The sequence below is a fragment of the Cebus imitator genome, unplaced genomic scaffold (assembly GCF_001604975.1).
Source record: "Cebus imitator isolate Cc_AM_T3 unplaced genomic scaffold, Cebus_imitator-1.0 Scaffold259, whole genome shotgun sequence".
Taxonomy (NCBI): Eukaryota; Metazoa; Chordata; class Mammalia; order Primates; family Cebidae; genus Cebus; species Cebus imitator.
The window spans coordinates 4,233,517-4,257,472 of record NW_016107574.1 but is presented as its reverse complement, the minus strand read 5'-3'; the positions used below and the strand labels follow the sequence as shown (position 1 = coordinate 4,257,472).

Here is a 23,956-nt window from a genome sequence, read left to right as displayed (position 1 = left end):
TTTGTGGTTCGCTTCTTTGTGGTTGACTTGTAAGTGTTAAGTTTTCAAACAAATGAACTAACATTTGTTCGTATTGGCCCATGTTGTCACAGACTGAGCTAAAACTCCACCTGTTTACCGTGAATGCCTATAATGTTTTTTGAGTAAAACACATTCTACAACCTGCCTTCAGTAAAAAATTCTTACATTATGAAGGCCAGTTGTCTTATCAACCCTTGTGATAAGTAATCAATATTATGTATATATATAGACTTTTATAATCAATATTATGTATATATATTCTTGTATACACCTATACATAGTCCCATAAGAAATTGCTTTCAAGACATCTATAGCTATAGGATCTCAAAACATCATTCGATATCCCAACATCTAACATACATAGTAACTAATTTTGGCTGAGCATTGGACAAAATGCTTTACACACATGATCTCTTGTAATATTCAGGTTAATCTTGTTAGTGGCCACAATATTAGTTTCATTTTATGAATGATGAAATGATTTTGGAAAAATTAAATGCCCTGTCCAATATTTCCCAATTAGTAAATGGCACAACCAGGAATTCAAACCCATTCTTCTACCACCATATTACACTGCCAGCATTTTGAATACTTTATGAAAAGCAAGGACATCCACTCTCTGAAGTCTTTCACAGCCTATTTAGTTCGGTCCCTACAGTCCCCAGATTTCTCATCTGTAAAATGAGGACACTGGAGAAGATGGCCTCAAAGATCTTTCTTCTTCATAAGTGACCCAAGCTAGCTACACTCTGTTACCAAAATCAGACTGGTGGAAAAGCAAGGAATGAAAGCGCCTGGCAAAATCTCATGTGCACTCAAGTGGAGTTCATAACATTTTGGACTAAGCAACCCCTCGGGCAAAGTTTTATCTTGGCCACTTTTGTAGAGAGGAACTCCATGGAGGGGAGGGGCACATACATGTTATATAATACTGAAACAAATCAAAATTATTATTGTCTCTTCCATGTAATAACAAAAACTTCAGCATTTCCTTCCAGAGCCTATTGTTAACAGTGTTCATACTCTCCAAGCTGAGAAAGTATGCAGTGAGCCCAGTGGGGATTATTGGGCTATTTTTTAAAAAGGTGGTAGTTATGTAACATGGACTTGCTCTGGGGCAGTGCTCAGATCACTGGCTCAAAATTGTTCGTTGCTCATTATCATGTAATAAAAGGAGGTTATTATTACTGTTCCTAGTCTGTGTGGATGCAGAAGTCCCATGCAGAGTGCAGTGGTAACGGGTGTGGGGCAGAGGAATCCCTTGGGTTTTCAGTTGAGGCCCTAATTGGGTCTATTTTAAAGACTGCCTATAACAAAGAGGAGCTTTTGCCTTTGATCATGACTCCCTAGATGCCTGGCTTTGTGCTGCACTCAGGAGCTTCCCCCAGCACAGTCCCAGCAGTATGTCCTGCACCCAGGGAACTATGCTGAGGCAGCAGAGTGATTTTCTGCCTGTGGCACCTTCACTCCATTTCACCGAATATTGCACAATCAAAAACACCAGCATTCACCTTCTTATAAAATAGCCTCATTCCTTCTCCTATACTTGCAAGGCTATGGGAAAGCAGTTTCTGGCAACTTAAAACACACCTGAATCTCCTTCATTCCAAGGAGTGGGAAGATAAAGCGGAGGAGGAAAAGAGATTGGGGCACCTTGAATTATCCTCCTCAACCAATTTAATCACTTTAATCTCTCATAGGTTTCCTATTCAATCGTAGAAAAATGGATCCCGGCTTCGCCCTCTTATTTGCTACTTCCTAGGGGCCATTCTCCATTTTCTTGGGGTTTCCAAGTGCAGCCTTTGGCAGAGGTTTGGGAGGAGGAAATGATATTAAAATGTGTGCCCAGGAGAGGCAGATTCTAGCAGAGTTCCCACTAGTGATTGATTTTTGCGAAAATCAGCTCGTGGTGGGAGCTTGGATTTTGTGTCACAGCAAACACGTGCTGCAAACAGCAGCTGAGACCACAAGCACTCTTCTGGCCTAAGTGTTCAACGACGCTCAAAAATGTTTTAGATCATCTTCATCAGTGGACAGTTCTCAAATACTACTGGGAGAATGGCGCTGTGTTAGGCATAGTGATGAAAAAAGTCGATGTCCTCTATTCCTTAAAGCTACTTAATATTCACTTTGAATATTTATTAAACATCACATGTATGCTCAGAAGATTTATCCACAGCCTACATTTGTATATATTTTTTTGTGCACTGGTCTATACTAAAATTTCTTAGTATGGCTCAAATGCATGCTTTCTTTTTATTTTTTTAATTATTTATTTATTTTGAGATGGAGTTTCACTCTTATTGCCCAGGCTGGAGTCCAATGGCACAATCTCGGCTCAACACAGCTTCCACCTCCCCAATTCAAGCAATCCTCCTGCCTCGGCCTCCCTAGTAGCTGGGATTACAGGCGTGTGCCATGACACCCAGCTAATTTTGTATTTTTAGTAGAGATGGGGTTTCTCCATATTGATCAGGCTGGTCTTGAACTCCTGACCTCAGGTGATCCACCCACTTCAGCTTCCCAAGCTGCTCAGATTACAGGCATGAGCCACTGCACCCAGCCCAAATGCATACTTTCTATTCCTAGAAAGCCCTCTCAATCATTAGTACTTGAGTGTACTGTCCAGTTTCACCTGCGGTTCTTCTCCTACCTCTTCTTCAATGTCATCATGACTAGATCACAAGTAGCATCACATCGACAGGGTTATGGAACAGACAAGGCCTTCGTTATTGTCCACTCTGGCATTGTCATTTTGGAATGAAAAAGAAAAAAGCCCAGAGAACTAAAATTACTATCATTAGATACACAGGAAATTTGTGGTGGAACTGGGGCCACGACCAAGGTATGCTGACTCCTAGCACAGGCCTCCCTGTATCTAGTTTCTAAAATTGCTAAGGACATATGTTATACCTCCAAAAGCAAAAAACAAAGTAGTATATAAGAGAGAAAAGATACCACTCTTGATCATACATGTTTTGTGACAGACTGCGTGCACTGGCCCTGACCTCTATAGTGTTACCTTAAGAAAATATGTGTAAAAATTACAAGCACCGTCAGTATCCATGGTCAGACACTCACACAATGCCTTGAAAATGAGTTCAATGGTGAATGGCTCCTACAAGTAGCTTTGCAACTGGTTTCCCTTTTTTCCAATGTTTCACCCATCCAGTGTACTTTTGCTACATGTTTTTCTTCCAAACTAAGATGCTGATTATGTCACTCCTTAATACCCTCACAATAAAGTCCAAATTTTTTGCTTTGTTTCATTGCTTTTGTTTTTGAGTCAGGGTCTGGCTCTGTCAGGCTGGACTGCAGTGGCACAATCTTGGCTCACTGCAACTTCCACCTCCAGGCTCAAGCCATCTTCCCACGTCAGCCTCCCAAGTAGCTGTAGTTATGGGGTTTCACCATATTACCCAGCCTGCTGCTCTCAAGCAATCCACCCACCTCAGATTCCCAAAGTGCTGGAATTACAGGTGTTAGCCACCAAGCCCAGCCCCAAACGCTTTCAGTCTAGTTTGCAAGGGCCTTCATGATATGATGTCAGTTTTTCTCACCAGCCTCATCTCCCACCCCATCTTCCACTCTGCATTCTCCCTTCTTTTCATGGGCTGTTCCCTTTTATGCTCTGAGGTGCTGCACATGCTGATTCTTCTCCTTAGAGCTTGCTTTTCTCATGTCTTCATCTGGAAAATCCTATTTATCTTTTATATTTATCAGAGACATCATATGTGATATCTTCTTCAAAATCTTTACCAATACCCTCCCCTTACTCCACTCTCATTTGGCTAGATTCTCCTCATCTATAAATACCTGTGTATTTCACATACCAAATTATATTTCAGCTATTTATTTCTCCCATTAGACTTTGAACCACTTGAAAGGAGGACGATTTCTGTGTTCTTAGCCCTGATAAAAGTTAAGCAAATGATAGGGTTAATAATACTAAAACGAAGATGCAGAGTTAGTAAACAAAACTCAAAACTGTTGGGTGCATGCGTCCATATTTTTAACCATTACCCTCTCCTTCCTCCTGTATCTCTTTGCTGACCACAGACGATGGGCCTGAGTATCAAAATGGTCAGCCACAGAGCTAGGCACACAACTGCCCCATCTCATCATATACAAGGCATATCCTTGTGGAACATCACCTGGGTTTAAAGAAAAACATGCTCCTGCAGCTACATGGCCTCTGCTAAACAAATAAGAGCCCATGGCCTTGACATATTGGGCACTTGTTAGTGAGCAGCGGAGCCCCAACTGAAGAGCCAGGTTCAGCACTGTCTCGTAGGGAACAGCTCCACCTGCTGAACTCCTTGACATTCCTCTCTCTTTTCAGCATAGCTTTGCTAGAACCTATCTACATAAGAGCGATCACAATTTTGAGAAATGACAGCATCACGATGGGGACAGAGAGACATTTTGCATTCAGTCACTTGCCTGCATTTTTTACAGGATTATAAGGATATACGTGTAACAAATATCCACACCACACTGTTTAAAAGGGAAAAAAAAAGAATAGTTATGTCAATATACGAAGGCTTTCTGCAGTGTCTCCTTTAAAGAATTAAGCCAGCAGGATGCATGGTGCTACTTAATCCATCTCCCTCTTCAACAAGGTGGCAATAATCTCCATATGCCAGTGGATGCAGGGGGAAGTGTAAAAGCATTTATATTTCTCTGTTCATATCCATCAGCAAACAATGTGATAAGCACCAGTGTGGGTGGTAGTGAGAGATGAGATGGGGCAAGCAATGAATAAAGTGGAGTGTTTGGTTGGAAAGTCTTGGGCAAATATATTAGGGCATTTCCTGATGGTACAAGTTAGTTACACTACCAGGAATTCAGGAAAAAGTGAATGTGACTGAATTAAATCACCAAAAGAAGAAAATGAGGATCCTAGAGAAAGGCCAGAGATCAGCAACTTCTGGGAAGGAAACATTTCGTCAGTCATCCCAGACTGGGAGATTACAAAAATGGCTTTGTCTAAAAGATGCAAAAAACATTTATTATCCTGGTTTTCTTTCTTGATGGTGGTCCAAATACTACATTGTAAGAAACCCTGTTATAGTCTAAATCAATGTGCAAGAAAAGTTACCCACACATACCAATTGTTTTAACAAAGAAATGAAATGAAATTATAAACTCATAATTTTGAAAAGAATTGAGCATAAATAAAATTTAAGCAGATCTAAAAATAATAAAGTCCATTAAAAATACAAACAAGTTAGCTACAAGGAAGTTTTAATAATAAATCGAGGTCAGACAATCCAAATTTGTTCTGATTGAATTCAGGCAACTTAAATGTTAAGGTGAAATCTAACAAGTTAGCAAGTGCACACGCAATCTAACTAAAACAGTTTCTGATTTGGGAGGAAAAAAGAACAACTTTTCAATAGAGAGAAGCATTTTCCAGGTGAGAGAACAAACTATTATAAAAAGAAAGGAACCCAAATTCTTTGCAAAATGACTATCATTTTAGCTCTATTTTAAAGTCAGTGCCTTATTTAACTATTATTGAAATTTAAACAATTTCATCATTTTTGCATGTACACATAAATTGTTTGTTTAATCATACCAGTGGGGCAGGAATCCTGGTTTTCACAGGAAAGTAGCTCTGCAGTTTTATTGCATCCTTATATAACAGAATTTGCCTCAAAATTTGAAGACAAAGCAGAGACGCTGAAGGCAATTATCCAGTTTCAGGTATAAGTATAGCTTATAATATAGACATAGAAGCAGAAGCAGAGACATGTGTGTCTATATAAATGTCCTTCACGTACACCCACACACAAAAATACTAATTCACCAATGTCCATGCTAAGGAGAACCCTAAGTGTTTGTCTCTGTAGATATAGATTTCTGTAAATTCATTTTTATGTGGTATTTAAACCATGACAACCAGCACTCCACCTGTTGCCTAAAAATGTTCATCTCATTTCAAAAAAAAAAAAAAAGTTTCCTCTAAATGTTTTCAATTAACTCCAAAAGAACGAGTTAGCTTTGAGTGTTTTGAAAAGCCTACTTCCCAGAAAGAATCCTGGATCATAATGTCTCAAAGCCTACAGAGCATGAGTGGTTTTGACCATGAATGAATCCCCAGCACCTGTTGTATGCCCGACATGTACTAGATATAATTAGCAATCACTAAATACAGGAAAAATCTGAGGCTACTTGAAGATGATATATCATAGCGTTCTAAATGCAGTAGAATGTAGTGGTTAGAAGGTGAGCTTTTCAGACCCCAACTCCATGGGGTCTAAACTGTCTGGGGTTTTTAGACCCCAACTTCCCAACTCCCAATTCTACCATCTGCTTTCTATGTGACCTTGGGTGAGTTACTTAACCCCTCATTCTAGGTTAGGTAGCTTAACCTAGACTTTTTAGAGAATAATGACTGGGACTACTTCCTATTGTACTGGGAATAATACAATTCCTTGTACTCATGTGTAGGGAATAACAGTACCTACTTCCTATTGTTCCAGATATGTGTTTCCCTTCAAATAGTACCTGGCACATAGTAAAAAACCAGTAAGTGTTATTTGTTATTATATTAACTATCATCCAAGTCCTAAGTATATAACAGTCCTTACTACCTTTAATGGAAATTCTACCATACCCAAACTCACTTGATAAACCCAGCAACTCTCAATTTACCGCTTCAGGTAAATGTGCCTGAAAGAAAATGTAGGCTTAACCTACAATCCTTTCTCTTATTGTCACAGTGCTCTCAAGTCAGTCCATTATCACAAATGCAATTTTATATTTCTCATAATGCAATATGTCATCACCATTAAACATTCTTGCTCAGCTGAAACTTTGTATCACAGGGGCTGGTTCCTGCAACAGCTCCTTAAATGAAGAGCATGAAGCTATTTTCTCTCAGGCCTTTGGCAGTACTATCCCTGACCAGGCAGCCATCAGCCCATCCTATCCACTGGAACAGCATGCTTTATCAAAGTATACCCCTACCCTCCCTGCCACAAGGGAGCTGTGACCTTCAATGTATCTGATTTGATCTGAATCTATGCCCCTTTCTTTCTCCCTCTCTCCATCTCTCTCACTGATTGTCTCCTTCTCTCTCCCCTCTCTCTCTCCCTGTGTCTCATTTTTGGACGCTTTTGTAGAACAATTTGGATGAGACAACTCAGAGAGTTTATATTTCAGGAATCAGGACAGTGAAAAATATCCAGGCAGCCTTTCTTTATGGTATATCAATGCTGATCATGTATCTTCTATACTAAAAGAGGTAAATAAAAAGATTCTATATTGCTTTAGTGTCCTGAAAAAAATATATGCTTATTGCAAATCACCTATGTGCCAAATACTGGCATATAAAAATAAATGAAATGAAGCTTTGCCCTTGAGAAACTCACCATTAATCGGAACACACATTACATGATGCTTAGTGCTTGGAGGGAGATATAGAGAGTATGACCTGGCACATAAGATCAGATCTTCTCTTCATAACATTTAGGCTTCCCTTCTTCTTGAAAGTGTTGAAGGCTTCCTCAGAAAGTAGTTGATATCCAAATGATGACTTAATGGAAAGAATTTAAGTGGCTACACACACGGGAGACTGAGTTTTTAAACATAGGCAGCAAAGTTTTAAACAGCTTGAGCAAAGGGGCAGATACAGAAAATAGATGATCCACATTGTGACTGGAAATCTACAATGCTCAGGAATATGTATGCTTTTGAGCCAGGAAAACCAAGGGTCCACAAAACACTGAAGTTGGCATGCAGGTGACAATCACAGGACCTTTACTGTGCCTCACCGCTGACATTCTCTCCAATCTCCTAAATCAGGATTTGGCAAACTTTCCTGGAAAGGGTCAGAGAGTAAATATTTTAGGTTTGTGAGCTATACAGTCTCTGCCACAACTATTCAACTTTGTTGTTGTAGCAGGAAAGCAGCCATAGACATTTGTCAGTGAATGAGTGTGGCCATGTTCCAATAAAATTTTATAACAAATAATTTTCACATATCACAAAATATCTTTCTTCTTTAGATGTTCCAGTCATTTAAAAATGTAGTAACCATCTTTAGCTTGTGGGAATAAAAAAACAGGTGGTAGGACAGATATAGCCCATGGGCTATAATTTGGCAACCACTATGTTAAACTACCTCAAATCCTACCTGCAGCAAAAGATAAATTAAGTCTTTCCATCTAATGGGGAATGCAAACATTTCTTTAAAGGTATTTTCAACACCCGCATTTAAGTTGAGTGAGAGGTACTACGTTATTTTAAAGTTGATGAGCTTTTAAGGCAAATACAATTTTCCCTTCTCCCTACTGTAAGATTTTAATCTAAATTAAATGAATATCAAGGAAACTTTCATAGAGGGTATTAAACCAAGGCTTAGTTGGCTGGAAGGGTGCTAATTCACAATCTTTGGGGATAGACATTTGTCTCAGGACATATTTGGGATCTGCTGAAAAGCTCTTTCTCAACTAATTTTTGTCTCAAAATGATGAAATTCCTAAATTGATTCTCTACTACCTAGCACAAAATGCTAAGCAAAAATTTCTGAAGTGACAACACCCTAAAGCCAGATCAAGGCCTTGTAACATAATCTCAAACAACAGTCTGCTGAGACTTACAAGCAAGGAAGGAATGGAACTGAAAGACCATAAAGGTATCTCTTCAATTACTCACTGGCTGGTAAGCCAGTCCTGAGAGTACATATGCCCTCTGTTTCTGACTATACATACATTTCCTCCCCAGCTTTGATCCTTTCTGTTCTTCTTTTCTTTTATTTAGAAGACAGACAAGAAGAACAGAAAGGGCCAAGCAATTAAAACCCAACCTTTTTCTGGGACTTTTCCATGTATTTAGTGTTCATACACTGCACATACACTGTACGTTAAATACATGGAGTGAAATATTCTACTGCACTTTCTTACTGCTGTAAAAAAAAATCATGCTTTAATCATAAGTGGTAACAATCCAGTTTATCCCAATATACTTGTCTCTAATACTGATTTGAGAAGCATGTCCAAGAAAATACCAAAAACAACCACTTTTAAGTCTTTAAAAGCAGAAACATACAGAATAACCAATAAAAAATCCCATCACCATTGTGCTAATCAGATTTAACTGTGAAGAGAGAAGATGGTGATGCTTTAAAATGGATTTGTGTATGTGCATGTACATGTGCATTCTTGATTGTAAGTGTTGGTGGGGTGAAGATTTTGGGGAGCAAATTATCTCTGAGAAAATCAGATTACTTTGTCCAGATTGAGGACAAGAACTTAACAGGATGCTCTAAGATGTGGAATCTAATCTGATATTTTAAAACACTGTTAGCCTTGGTTCCAAATATCTTAGACATTAAGAGGATGAAGAAATGTTCTCCCAGTCACAGCTTGGTGATTGTGCTAACAACCTAAGACCAAGCCAAGACCCAAGATACAGAGCGTTAAAAACAGGCACAAATGGCCTTTTCTCCTACCCCGCCCTATTCTGTCTGCAAAATTCTTACTCCTGTATAAAGACCTAGCTTAAATGTCACTTCCCTTTAAGACCTTACCTCCCACTCTCAGGCAAAATTAGCTGTCCCCCACTCAGCTTTGCTCCCATAGCACTTTGCACAAAACTCTATTACAGCTATTATGTACTTATCACAGTAAATTGCAATTTATCTGTTTATGGGTCTATTTCCACCAGAATATGCACCCTCAAGGGTAAAGATCAGATCTTATTCATCTTTGTATTCCCAGTACTCAGCACAGCGCTGACACAACAGCCACTTAAAACATGTTTTAGTATTTTTATTATTAAAGAAATGCATGCCCATGTTAAAAATTCAGAACTGGTATAAGAGGAAAGGTTAAAAGTTTTCTTTCCACCATCTAGAACATCAGTCACACTTCTAAAATGAAATCATTCTTAAGAGATTCTTAACAATGCATAAATACTACATGAACCTCTTCCACCCCACACCCCTCTGACCAACATATGGCTTCAAAGTCATCCCACATGCAAGAGAGGTTGCCTCTGCTAACCGTCTGACATGGTTGGGTACAAAATCACTCAAAGCAAAAGGCAAAAGAGGCACTGTGCTTTTGGAAGGACACAGTCTTCTTAGGACCCAGATCTTCTATACCCTTGACTTGATTATAAGTTCTTCTCACTCACTGATATGGTTTGGTTATGTCTTCACCCAAATCTCATCTTATAGCTCCCATAATCCCAAAGTGTCATGGGAGGGACCTGGTGGGAGATAACTGAACCATGGGAGCAGTTACCTCCATGCTGTTCTTGCACGTGATAGTGAGTGAGGTCTCATGAAAGCTGATGGTTTTACAAGGGGCTTTTCCCCCCTCTTCACTCTGAACTTCTCTCTCCTGCTGCCACGTGAAGAAGAACATGTCTGCGTCCCCTTTTGCCATAACTGTAAGTTTCCTGAGGCCTCCTAAGCCATGCTGAACTGTGAGTCAATTAAGACCTCTTTCCTTTATAAATTACCCAGTCCTGGGTATATCTTTAGTCGCAGAATGAGAATGAGCTAATGCAGTAAATTCATACTGAATAGTGGGGCATTGCTGTTAAGATACCCAAAAATGTGGAAGCAGCTTTGGAACCGGGTAACAGACAGAGATTGGAACAGTTTGGAGGGCTCAGAAGAAGACAGAAAGATGTTAGTCTGGAACTTCCTAGAGAATTGGAGTGTGCAGAAGAAGACAGGAAAATCTGGGAAAGTTTGGAACTTCCTAGAGAATTGGAGGGCTCAGGAGACAGGAAGTGTGGGAAAATTTGAAACTGCCTAGAAACTTGTTGAATGGCTTTAACTAAAATGCTGATAGTGACAAGGACAATGAAGTCCAGGCTAAGGTGATCTCGGATAGAGATGAGAAACTTGTTGCAAACTGGAGTAAAGGTCACTCTTTGTGTTAGTCTTTTCTCATGCTGATAGAGACATATCCAAGACTGGGAAGAAAAAGAGGTATAATTGGACTTATTACAGTTACACGTGGCTGGGGAGGTCTCAGAATCATGGCGGGAGGTGAACGGCACTTCTTACATGGTGGCAGCAAGAGAAAATGAGGAAGAAGCCAAAGCAAAAACCTCTGATCAACACATCAGATCTTGTGATACTTATTAACTATGGTGAGAATAGCACAGGAAACACTGACCCCCATGATTCAATTACCTTCCTCTGGGTTCTTCCCACAACAAGTGGGAATTCTGGGAGATACAATCCAAGGGGAGATTTGGATGGAGACACATATCCCTCTTGCTATGCAAAGAGACTGGTGGCATTTTGCTCCTGCCCTAGAGATCTGTGAAACTTTGAACCTGAGAGAGATAATTTAGGATATCTGGTGGAAGAAATATCTAAGTGGCAAAGCATTCAAGAGGAAGCAGAGAAATTGGGGGGAGGGAGAGAAATTCAAGCTTGCTGAAGAAATTGGCATAAGTAATGAGGAGCCAAATGTTAATCACAAAGACAATGGGGAAAATGTCTCCAGGGCATGTCAGAGACCTTCACAGCAGGCATTTCCATCACAGATGCAAAGGCCTAGGAGGGAAAAATACTTTAGTGGACAGGCTCTGTGCAGCCTTGGGACATGGTGCCCTGAATCTCACCTGCTTCAGCTTTAGCTGTGGCTAAAAGGGGCCAAAGTACAGCTCAGGCCATTGCTTCAGAGGGTGCAAGCCCTAGGTCTTGGCAGCTTCCACGTGGTGTTAGTCTTGTAGGTGTACAGAATACAAAAATTGAGGTTTGGGAACCTTTGCCTAGATTCCTAGATTTCAGAAGATGTATTGAAATGGCTGGATATCCAGATAGAAGTTTGCTACAGGGGTGAAGCCCTCATGGAGAACCTCTGCTAGAGCAGTGCAGAAGGGAAGTGTGTGGTTGGGGTCCCTACACAGAGTCCCCATGGGACACTGCCTAGTGGAGCTGTGAGATGAGGACCATATCCTCCATCTCCCAGAATGGTAGATCTACTGACAGCTTGCACCATGCATTTGGAAAAGCCACAGACACTCACTGATGGACCGTGAAAACAACCTGGAAGGGGTCCCACACATAGGACCTCGTGGGAGGTAACTGAATCATGGAGGTGGTTATCTCCACATTGTTCTCATACTAGTGAGTGAGCTCTCACAAGATCTGATGGTTTTATAAGGTGCTTTCCGTCTCCTTCACTCTGTACCTCTCTTTCTGCCACCATGTGAAGAAGGATCTCTTTGCTTCCCCTTCCACAATGATTATAAGTTTCTGGAGGCCATCAGGCCATGCTAAACTGTGAGTCAATTAAACCTCTTTCCTTTAAAAATCACCCAGTCCTGGGTATGTCTTTATTAGCAGTGTGAGAATGGGCTAATACACTCACTGACAGTTTTGCCTTTTATTTTCATCCCTTACTCTCTTTTGTGATTCTCCTGCTTTGTTTATATGCCTCCATCACAGCTCTGTCTTTGTCTCCCCATATAGCTTTCTTTGTCTGTGGTCTCTCTGTCTCTCACCTTTCCTTTTTCCTCCTCTTCTCAATCTGCCTCTGCTCTCTGACTTTCCTTCTGTCTCTCTCTCCCTTTGTCATGCACTTATGTTCTTTCTCTTCCTTTTCCCACCCTCTTCGTCCTTCATTTTCTTCCTCTCCCTTTTCTTCTCTCTTATTCATTCTCTGTCTTCCATATGTCTGTTGTTGCTGTCTCTCTATCTCCTCTCGTTTTTTGTTTTTCCATCTCTCCTTGTTCTGGAGTTCTTCTTCCACTCAGCACGCACAATTAGTAAACATGATTACCGTGGCCTTATGATACTAATATTTCATTTTTAAGAGTGGAGACTTAAATGTTGTATATTGGTGCTTATGTTGCTGTGAATGTATGCAGATATACAAGAGTGCACATGTTTATTATGTACATATTTATATATACTTATATGATGTGGAGATGGAGACCAAAATCAGGACAGAGATTGGGATTTAAACGAAAATATGTGTTGTTTTATTGGCTGAATGGATGTCACAGGAATTTCTGAGATATATATAGTCGGGTTGGTGAAATTACCATAGATCATTCTCTCTGGAATCAACAAAGGCAATGACAAACAAAAGGCCTGGTAGCACATGCTGCTGCATACCCAGGAGACAGACACAGAGTGATCTTTCTGTTTTGCAAAAGGCCTGGACACCAGACTGTCTCCCAACAATAGTGATTAGAAGGGAAACAGGCAACTTAAATGTGAGCTCTTTGCACAGTTGTTGCCTGGAATTCAGTTTTAATGAGGCCAAGTTCACAAACTCATGTGCTCTCTCTTTCATTTATTTTCATTTTAAAATAACTTTTAAAAATAACTCAAGCGATACACATTTACTGAGAAATGGCAGAAAGAATGAAGAAACACAAGAAACCTTGCATAGGATCCTAACATTCATCATAATCACTGGCAAACATTTTGAGTCTTACGTTTCCTGCTTTTTTTCCACAAAAGTTTAATTTTACAGTATATAATAATTGAAAAAATCTGTCTCAAATCCTTACTATTCCCAGGTATGTTTCTTTTTTTGAAATGGAATCTCACTCTGTCATGTAGGCTGGAGTGTAGTGGCACCATCTTGGCTCACTGCAACCTCCACATCCTAGGTTCATGCGATTCTCCTGCCTCAGCCTCCTGAGTAGCTGGATTTCCGGTGCCTGACACCACGCCTGCTAATTTATTTTAGTAGAGGCAGGGTTTTACCATGTTGGCCAACCTGGTCTCAAACTCCTGACCTCAAGTGATCCACCCACCCCAGCCTCCCAAAGTGCTGGGATTACAGGTGTGAGCCACGGCGCCCAGCCTCCAGATATATTTCTAGGGACTTGGGATATATGAGAGGACAACATAGACAAAAAATCCCTGGCTTAATGGATTTAAGTTTGTGCCATTTCATAATCTTATTCTGGTATTTTGTGGAGAGTTTCCCAATTAAAAATATATAATAATTTATATAATCATAAAAGATTGATTATATAATCAATGATTATATAATTATTATATAGAATAATGAAGTAATTAAAAGATTGATTATATGAATTTTTATAAATGTTATAAATTTATATAACTTATAAATTTATAACATTTATAAAAATTCATATAATCAATCTTTTAATTGATTCACATATCTAGTGGATAGTAGAGTCGGCAATTAACCCAATAAATTATGTCGAATTTTAAATCATGAATATTTTTTGCCACTTAAGACATATTTTGCCTATGGTTATATGGACAGCCATGAAAGATAACTTTTCGGTATATGCTGAATGACAGAAATTTCACCTGGATGACTCTGTACTGTCCCATGTGATTTATATGGCCTTCCATTCCACCAGGCCTTCGCTGCAGGGGGTCATGGTTTCTATTGAGAAGCTGATAAACACTGTGGGCTGCATCTCTCCATTGGAAAAATTAAAGCATATTAACACAAAATTATACAGATAATGGAAGAAATCCATGGACTCTTAAACTCAATAAAAATCTCAAGGAAATAATTTTTAAACCTGAGTGTTTCCAAGACTCCCTAGGGAGTTTCTAAAACATACAGATTCCCCGTCCCTTCTCCCCATCAGGACATTCAGAAGCAGGACCCATGAGGACAGTACTTTGTGAAATGTTGCCCCAGGCACTTATGAGTGAGCCCATACCTGCCCAGTTAAGAATTCTTCTATTATTTCAGCAAAATACAAGTCAGGGCGAGCAGGTCTGCAGATGATAAATTTCTAAACCAGGGTGCCGAATGGGCCTAAAATAGCCTTTTTCCCTTTAACAACTATAATCAAGAATGTACAGTGGGAATTGCTGAGATAAGGGGAAGATCTTGACCATTATTCTGCCCACCCCCCACCCTCCCCAAACCAGCAAAGGTCCTGGAGCAGAAGGATTGATGCCTCATAATTTTATGTCTCAACAGCGCTTGTTACTCTGTTAGGGAAAGATGACTAGAGGCATCAATCCATTGGTTCCAGGGCACATGATTAGTTGGTTGTCTGATAACATGATTCTCACTAGCACTTTCTTTAAAGCGTGTACACGTTGTGCACACTGCCACTCTAGGGTCATTAGTCAGCAGGGAGACACCAAACAGCCCATCCCACACATCCTCCCAGGATAACAGGATAACACATATTAATAACCCCCAGAAGCCACTTGTGGGAATGGACAGAGGTTAGCGCTTTAACCCAAGCTGCATCATGGAGTGGCTTATTGTCAAGTAAAGTGTCAGTGACCTGACAATGGGGTGAAGTGAAAATGAGACCCCCAAGATGTGTCATGCATACCAAGAGTTTCCCTACCACCCCATCTGCACTGAATTGTGGAGTTCTTTCTAAAGAAACTCAAAAATAAACCCATTCAAAATAAACTCACACAAAAATAAACCCAAAGCATGATTTAGCAGAAAGATCTTTGGTGCCAGAAAGGGCAAAAATCAAATCCCAGCTCTGCCACTTTCTAGCTGGGTAACTTTGGGCAAGTTGTTTAAGCTTAACTTCTGCAGCTTTTGAATAAGGATAACAATGTGTAGTTCATAAAGGTATTGTGAGAATCAAGTGAAATCATACGGTGATGTTCCAGATTATATTTCCAGGGAAGCTGTTCACTACATTGGTGGTTATTCATATTATTATTGTTACGGGAGACTTCCGTTATAACCAATGTGTCTTATCTATATAGAGTTGTCCCTGATATTTAGCAAACTTTTCTTTGCTCTCTTTTACCACTCTCACCCCAAAAGTTAGAATTAGAAAAAGCAATAGGTGGCAACTCAATTATAATACTTGAGCAAGTAAAACCCATTAGCACCAACAGGCACTCTTTAGTATGGCTCCAAAATGTTGATGGATACTCTGGGTTTCCTACATGGACATAGGTAGTGAGACCACCTTTAATATTACTTTTAACTAGATTTTAACTACATAAGAAAATTAAAGAGAGGAAGAAATGGCTATACCTCCTTTATACCCCAAGCTGCTATTGCAATAAACCCAGTCATAAGTAATCTCATCTCTGAAGGCCATTTGCAGTGGAATACATATGGCAGACAAGTTATTACTGGGAACCTCACTACCAAAAGGTCCCATCATCACTCTTTAAGGTAACTTCAGAGGTTTAAACAAGAGCATGACTTTTCATGAGGGTGCTTTTTTTGAAGCCCAAGACAACTTGAAAAGCTGAACCTAGAACTCAGGAGCTCTACAGCCAATATTCAGTCTTCTTCCCACAATGGAAAACCTTATGGACACAGGTGCATGGGTTTCAGACAAACCATGAGGCTAGGGTGCAGCTATGTTCTAACTCTTGCCTGTGGCAAGCCAGCAGTGTGCCAAACCAGCAGTGTGCCAAACCAAGAATCAGTCCTACGGTGTTACCAAATGTTACTTGACCTTCTTTTTCCACTAACTGACCTACTTAATAGCAACCTCTCGGTTTCTTTATCTGAGAGTGGAGATGACATTTGTCTTTCCAAACTTACAGAATTGTGGTGAGAAAAAATACATTAAGTTAATGAAGTAATGTGTCGATCTTTGAAAACTGGAGCATTTTGCAAAGAGAAAAAAAGGGCTATAACTGATCTAAAGTGGTATAAAAACACTCAGGTGTGCTACAGAAATAGACACAATATCTTTTATGTGTGTGTAAAATCTCACATAGGATTTCGGACAGAGCATTCACGTCCTTTTTTTTTCCTATCTACATTCTACAACAAGCTCTGTTCTTTCATTATAAACATTGCACAGTAAGATTCCACCTTTGTTTCTTGCCAACTGTTTGCCTACTCCATCCAAACAATTGGAGCAGAGTTTGAGCTCCTTGAGAGGAACCACTACACTTTCATGGGGCCTGGCCTCACCTTGCAATGAACATATCTCTTCTCTCTCATCCCTTCGGCCACTGCAGAGCTTGGCCAGTTTCCCCTCCAGGAGACATGAGTGCCTTCTCTACACTTTTTAGCCACAAAATAAGGAACGGTAATGGAGACATACACAAAAACAGGACAAATATTTTACATACATTTAATGACTGAACATGAGCTGGCAGAGAGTCAAATTAATGTATCCTTGAGGCAGCCTGAGCAGTGATTTCTCTCATCAAGAACTTAAACAAAAGAAAGTCCTTTTGTGAAAACTCTGTATGGAAAATGTCAAGGTAAAAATGAAACACTGATGACTCCAGCTAAGATTTAATGTGCAAATAAGGGCAGTCATATCTCTCAGTGACCATAAAGGTTTTTACTTTCCTACTGGGCTTGGAATGTACCCAAATTTAATACAAGATTGATGTGTATATTTTTTGCTTAACTCATATTTTTCAATCATTCCTAAGATTAAAACTTTAGTTAAGCATAGTTTTTAAATAAAGTAATTTAAATTCCTGGATATAAAGAGGAATGTTTACATCTCTTCTCATGACATCCATTCAGCTAAAAACATCTTTGTAATAATTTCCAACTGTTACTTACAATCTTCTTTACATTTCAAGGTTCATCTGAAGTACCTACTCTACAAACCAGCTTGAAGGCCACCCCAGCCAGAAGATGCTCAACTCTCCCCTGACCTCCTACAGCAAGTTCTGTCTTAGACAATGTGCACCTCCTGCTGTCTCTTAAGAAGTTTCTTGGGTATAAGACCAAGAACTCACAGAGGGCAGGAATTATTTCTTTTCATCTTGTATAGCACTTCACAAATAACCCTATGCCAGTGAATGACAAACATTAGGAGCTCAATAAATATTTGTGGAATTAAAAGTAAATATGATAATTTGTATAAGGTTCTTAGCATAATGCTGGCACATAGCAATTACTCCTAAATGGGAGCAATTTTTATTCTCATATATAAATGAGATTAGTATATCTGCTTTTTTTTGCCCTAGCCTATGAATTTCTAAGGTCTCTCTTTAAAAGAATGTGGATATGATTCTGAGAGTCAATATTCACGTCAATGTTCTCTAGAAAATCTCATTAAATATCTAAGAAATTTTTACTTTCCAATTTTCACATTAGGCATTTTTTGGGGGTCCAAATATAGCAAGTTCCTTAACATGAAGATGTAATATAACAAACCTAATAAACTATGTTTTGCTGCAAACCCATGTGCCCAGATTGAAATGATGTCCTTCTGGGATCTCAAATTACTTGATTTCCCCTAAATAGATATGCATATGAACTGAGGAAAAAGGAAGAATCTTGTGAAATAAAAGGTTTCTTCCCTTACAGGTCAAGGGTATAGGTCATTGTGTCATTTCTGCATCCACAACACTTCCTAGTGCGCTTTACTTAAATGCAGTAGGTACACAGTATCTATATAAACAAGGGATTAAATTAGTTTTGACCTGTAAAGGAGTGTAGTCTGTTAGTGCCATTTTACAGAAGATGAAATCGAGGACACAACATTTCAACGTGCTATGACTATATATCCAATTTTTGTATACAGCTAGGATCATAACTCACAATTCTTAATTGCAATGGAGAACTCTTTCTTCATGTAAGAAATGTAAGTAGCATTTATTGAGCATTTACTATGAACAAAGCACTTTGTACACATGATGTCACATGTTTAGGAATAAACCTCTAAAAGATATACTATCCCCATATTTTAGATGAGGAGATTGAGGTTCAAAGAATTTAAGTGACTTACTCAAGGCAATGTGCTGGTTAGCAGGACAGCTAAGATTCAAACTCAAATCTGTTTGCTTTCAAATCCACTGCCTTCCAAATCACACCACATTAGCATTCATATAGCATTAAGTACTGATCAGAGAAGGAATTATGTGGGCTTGCTAGAGAAAGCTAAAATCTTTTATCATTTTACTTTGTGAAATGTCAGCTCCCCCCCACAAAACAAACTGTATCAAAGTGTATAGCCAAGTCAAGCATTCATAGCCAACCTGTCTATAATATCCGATTTGTCACTAAATTAGAAAAGGAATGTATTCCTAAAGAACAACTAAGCTGAAAGCTGAATGATCGCAGGTTACCTCTTGCTCACTGAATCACCAGGTGCAGATTCCATGTCTCACTGAAGATGAAGAGGTGGGTGGATGAGAGAACAACCAAATCACTACTTAAGGTAAAGGGTGCAACGTGACAGGCACATGTTAATGTCCTCGCATTTCTACAAGGAGGCAGCGCTTCCAGCTAAGAGTACGTCCTCCTCCACCATCATCAGAAATTAACTCAAGATAGGATTATCTAAAACTCAGATTCCAAAAGATCTGAGTTTTTCTGCTCTACTTTAAAGTCCCTGGGACAAGCCCTTCTGTGCAGTTTAGGAGTAGGACCACTTTGGGTGACAGTCTCTGCTCTGCCACTGACCTCCTGTGTCTATTTGGCAATTAATTCATTTAGCCTTTCAGAACCTCAGTTTCCTCCTGTACATAATGACAATAATAACACCTACTCTTGATATTTCTGTGAAAAATGAAGTGAGATGATGAATGTAAGGCATCTACCCCAAAAGTCGGCCCAGTTCGAGACTCAATTTATTCACTAATGTTGGATGGTAAATGTCAAGTCCCAGAACAACTAACTAGAAGCAAAGAGGTACACAGAAATCAAGCAGTCCATCATGTGCTATGATAAATGTAACATTAAAGATCCCATCATGGAAAAACAGAAGTCAAGTAAAACCCTCTGTTAACAAATCTGGTAATACAGTTGCCAGTGAGAAAGGGGCAGAGTGGTGAACTGAAATATTAAACCTAACTTTGGCATAAAAATATGAAAAAAAGATATTAACACTTGTCACCTACTTACTACCTACGAATGAATTTATAAAGATTCATGCTGTAGCACTTTAAAATCCCTTGGAAATAAGGAATAAACACATACACCATTATGCATACATATAAAGGCAAATATATATTTTAACACTCTAAGGATTACTATATAAATTTAGATCAGGGCACAGCATGCCTGGGATGAGTAGGGTGGGAACAATATGTTCTTGCTTACGACACCAAGCTCATGACAAATGATTCATACCCAGCACCTTTCATGCCAGAAGATCCCCCCAGGTGTTCCACCAACTCTAGCAACAGTTTCCATCAATCGAGACTTCAGTACAGAGGAATCACATCACACCCACAGACGAGGCAAAACAGACATGTCTTTATACAACTGCTCAAGTCCAACAGCTGAGGGGGCAGGAAAGAGATGGGAAGGAGGTGAGTGAACCATCCAGAATTCCTCACCAGATTGACAGGCAGCCTATAATTACCATGCATTTGCACCTTGAATGCAGGTGTTGTCATAATCAGAGATTCTTCTCAGCAAAGGCTTTTTGCTAAACATGAGAGGGATTCACAGGATGTGCATTGCCTGTGGCCCTGAAGGGGTTTTGGAGCAGATCTACAGGGGAGGACATCTAAACGTGAAAAGAGACGAGTCCCCCTAAATCTCCCCCCTCTACCCCAGCCCGGCCTTCAGGTTTAGATGAGCGGATTTTCCACTCTGGGGTAAAGTGAACTGTTGTGAGAGTTCCAAACAGGTGTGTGAGGCTTTCAGGTCACACTGCCCTCTTATGTATAGCCTGTCTCCTAATTCTCTGCAGTTAATCTGACAGGCATTGCCCCTACTTTACAGATGAGAAAATCCACATTCAGAGGACACTAAACTTGCTTGGATCAAACCACAAATAAGCAGAACTGGAATCAGGTCTCCACTCTGCTTTGCATTCTACAAAACTGCCAAAAAAAGTTTCTTTCTGCTTTCTTTTCCTTTAAAAATATTTTAAACTCTCTCTGAGTCTGGTCCAGATACGTAGGACTGGCTTTGTTTTAGAGGACATGGATAAAGACTATTTCTCTTTCTCCACTATCTGCATGTATATACTTAAAAAAGAAAAAGTAAAAACACCTTTGTGTATGATGACCAGGGCACAGACTGGGTCAGGAGAGGTCTTTATGGAATAAGACACTTCAGAGGGCGGATATCTCACCTCGTTAGTTAACATGATTTGAGTGATCAAAACTTTTAACAGTCAACTCCTTATTTCCTACATTATCTTAGACCTGCAGGCATGTTCAATGCCCTGACCCTAATAAGCCCTACTAGAATTTTAAGCACCATTTGTTATTATTTTTTAAATGTTGGCAGTGATTGGCACCATTTCCTGAATGAAAGTTAAAAATTTGCCAAAGATGTATTCTACTTTACTTTCTTTCCAAGATCTTTCAAAAGATGAGCTAAAAAAAAAAAAAAAAAAAAAAACAGAGGTCTAATGGGTGAGTGATATTTTACAGCTTGAATTACATTAAAAGCCAGAAATATTTTGAGTCCAAAGTCTTTTACTTCTTAATACAACAAGAGCTAACATGTTTGATGTGTTTAAAAACCCCCCTGAAAGCCAGAAGCTTTGAGTTAATCACTTAAAGCAGTGCGAAAGTTATTCAATCAGTTTAAGAAGATGCAAGTTCAAATTAGAGGATTAATTTTAGTGGCTACGATATGAGAGATATAATAGTTAAGGTAAGGAATGAGGGCAAGGGTCTCCAGAACTTGAATGGAAAGGATTTCAGCTTCATTTATTTGATCAAACCACTCCTGAGAACTATATAAAATCACAGCCTCTGTCATGAAGCATGAATTGTAGGGAAAACCCTGCTACTACTCTCAGAACAGAGACATCAATACAAAATATTATCTATCATGATTTGCCTTAATACAATTTATATCTACGGACCCAAGGAATTCATAATGACAGACTAGTATTTTAAAATGTTCACAACTCACATTAAAAAGCTGACAATGAGCACAACTCACTAAAGTGGCACTTCTCTGGGAAGGTTTCTGGCAATTACATCATAGCCGAAAATGTTTCTAAAGGTACCAGGCTGCACAGATTGTGCATATTACAAACACTATAATCTCAATTACCTGGTTGAAGCTCTAAAAGTTGGAATTTTCCCCCCATTTCACCCATCCTTGGTTTCTATGTTCTTTGCTGCTGCCTGGAGAAGTTTCCACACTTTAAAATCATGTTTAGTTATTGCAATCAAAGCTAGTTCTTTACTATTTCAACTCATTGAAGTTTCTAGGTTCAATTTCAACAGGAGTAGCTCCCTCGGATTGCAGACATGCAAGCTTTTCTGAAAATCTAAAACCTTTCCTGATATGACCAAAGCTCATGGACTTGCATCCTAAGTCCCTGGAATCCAGCCTCCTGGAATTCAGCAATCCCTTTCCTGCCTTCATAAAGGGAATGTTAAGTCTTTATTTGTGCTCTTCATTAGAGGAGGTCAGGCAATGGGGGAGAACAGGGAGTTGTTGTCACTGGGATATATCTGATCTTCCTGAGACTGACCATGCCGGAGAACAACCGCTCATTCACGGGCTGGAAAGCCCCAGTTCTCAAAACACACTCACTAGTGCTGTGAGAAGATACTGGAGAGTTCCTGCCCTGAAACTTGCACCCACTTGATCCCCTAAAGCAGAGGAGCCTCTAAAGAACACCTTATACTCTCCACTGCCGTCCTCCTCCCTTGTGGGGAAGAAGGGGTTAGGAGCTATGCATGAAATTAAAAATAAAATAAAATAAAACGCCTACATATATGGGTCTTCTTAATCTTCCTTGAGCCAGTACGTAAGTCTGGCAAGTAAAGGGAAAGTCATCTGAGGAAATGTCAGCCTGCCTGGAAATTTAACCCTTTCATTTCTGTATTAGGAGTACTTTAACCCTTCTGTTTGCCTGGTCTTCGGTTTCACACACCAATGCGACCAAGGCAACAGGAAACAGGAATTTGACTCCTCGGTTTGAAGCTGTGGCATTTGGAGAGGACCCTGATGATGCTGGTGGGTGAGAGAGGTGGAGGCTGGTCTCCTAGTAGGTGATGTTAACTCTTGTGGGAAGTAGGCAGAAACCAGTTTGCAGCATCTCCAAGTCCAGAAACCCTATTTCCTCCAGTTCTCCATCAGATCACACAGCGGACTTTAACCCTTTCCATCTTTCCACCCCTTTGCCCTCAGTCCCATCTACTCACGCTGCTGTTGTGGCCAGACCAGTGGACCATGGCTTGGTTGTGTGCTGAGTCTCCGGTCAGCGCGAACGTGGTGCTGGTCAGTCTCAGCTCCTCCATCCGGAAGCGGGTAGCTTTGTCCGGGTCCCGCTCCCGAGTCCCAGGCTCCTGCTGCCCTCCATCTCTTAGCACTCCCCGGGGGCTCCGACTCGCGCCCCCTCCGCGTTCTGCCTTCTCCTGATCCGCTCCGCTCCGTCTCCTCCGGCCGGAGCGTGCAGCAGCCGCCACGGATGCCCCAGTGCCCCGAGCCCGCTCCAGGGACAGCGCTCGGTCCCCGGGGGCCACTGAGAACAGGGGGCGCACTACGAGAGGCAGGGGCGTGGCAGGAGCCCTGCCTGGCGGCCCCTGGTGAAAAAAGCCCCTAGGGGTCGAAGCCGAGCGTGGGGCCGAGCTGGGATGCGGCGGGGGGCAGCAGGAGCCGCCGCCGCAGACGCCCGGGGAGCAGAGGACCAAGAGCCCCGCGCCGGCGAGGAGCGCGCTCAGCCGGGCTGGGGAGCCGCCGCCGGCGCCAACTTTTCCCATCGCGGGAGCGGAGAGCCTCGGAAAGAGGGGTCCCAGACCAAAGGCGGCGGCGCGGGGCTCTGCGCTGGCGGCTGTGGGGGGCCGGCGCTCAGGACCCCAACTCCATCCAAGTTGGGCCGCGGTGGGGGCGGGCGGAGGCGGCGCCGGGCAGGTGGCCGCCGCTCGCCCGGGCTGAGCTTGTGCCGAGCGCGGGTCCGGACGGAGCGAGCAGCCGCCGCGCGGGGGTGGAGCTGAGCTGAAGTCACTGGCGGAGCGGGTGCGGGCGCTGGCGGGCGACGCGGGAGGGAGGGCGGGCGCTGCTGGGGCTCCGGGCGCCGCGTCCCGCAGCAGGGCTACGCTGCGCACCGGGTCTCTGGGCGCTGGAGGCACCACCGGCGACCTCCCCTCGGCCTCGCGGGCGCTGCC

The 23,956-nt window shown here is 41.1% G+C and overlaps 1 protein-coding gene across 1 annotated transcript in view; it reads right to left on the bottom strand.

Moving 5' to 3' along the window:
- The window catches only part of LOC108283381 (VPS10 domain-containing receptor SorCS1), a gene marked incomplete at its 3' end in the record, with an annotated part of 485,878 nt that extends 462,141 nt beyond the window's left edge, over positions 1–23,737 (bottom strand). Inside the window, exon 1 of the mRNA XM_017499712.2 lies at positions 22,994–23,737. Coding sequence (XP_017355201.2) covers positions 22,994–23,551 — 558 coding nt within the window. The remainder of the gene's footprint in view (positions 1–22,993) is intronic.
- Between the last annotated feature and the right edge of the window lie 219 nt (positions 23,738–23,956).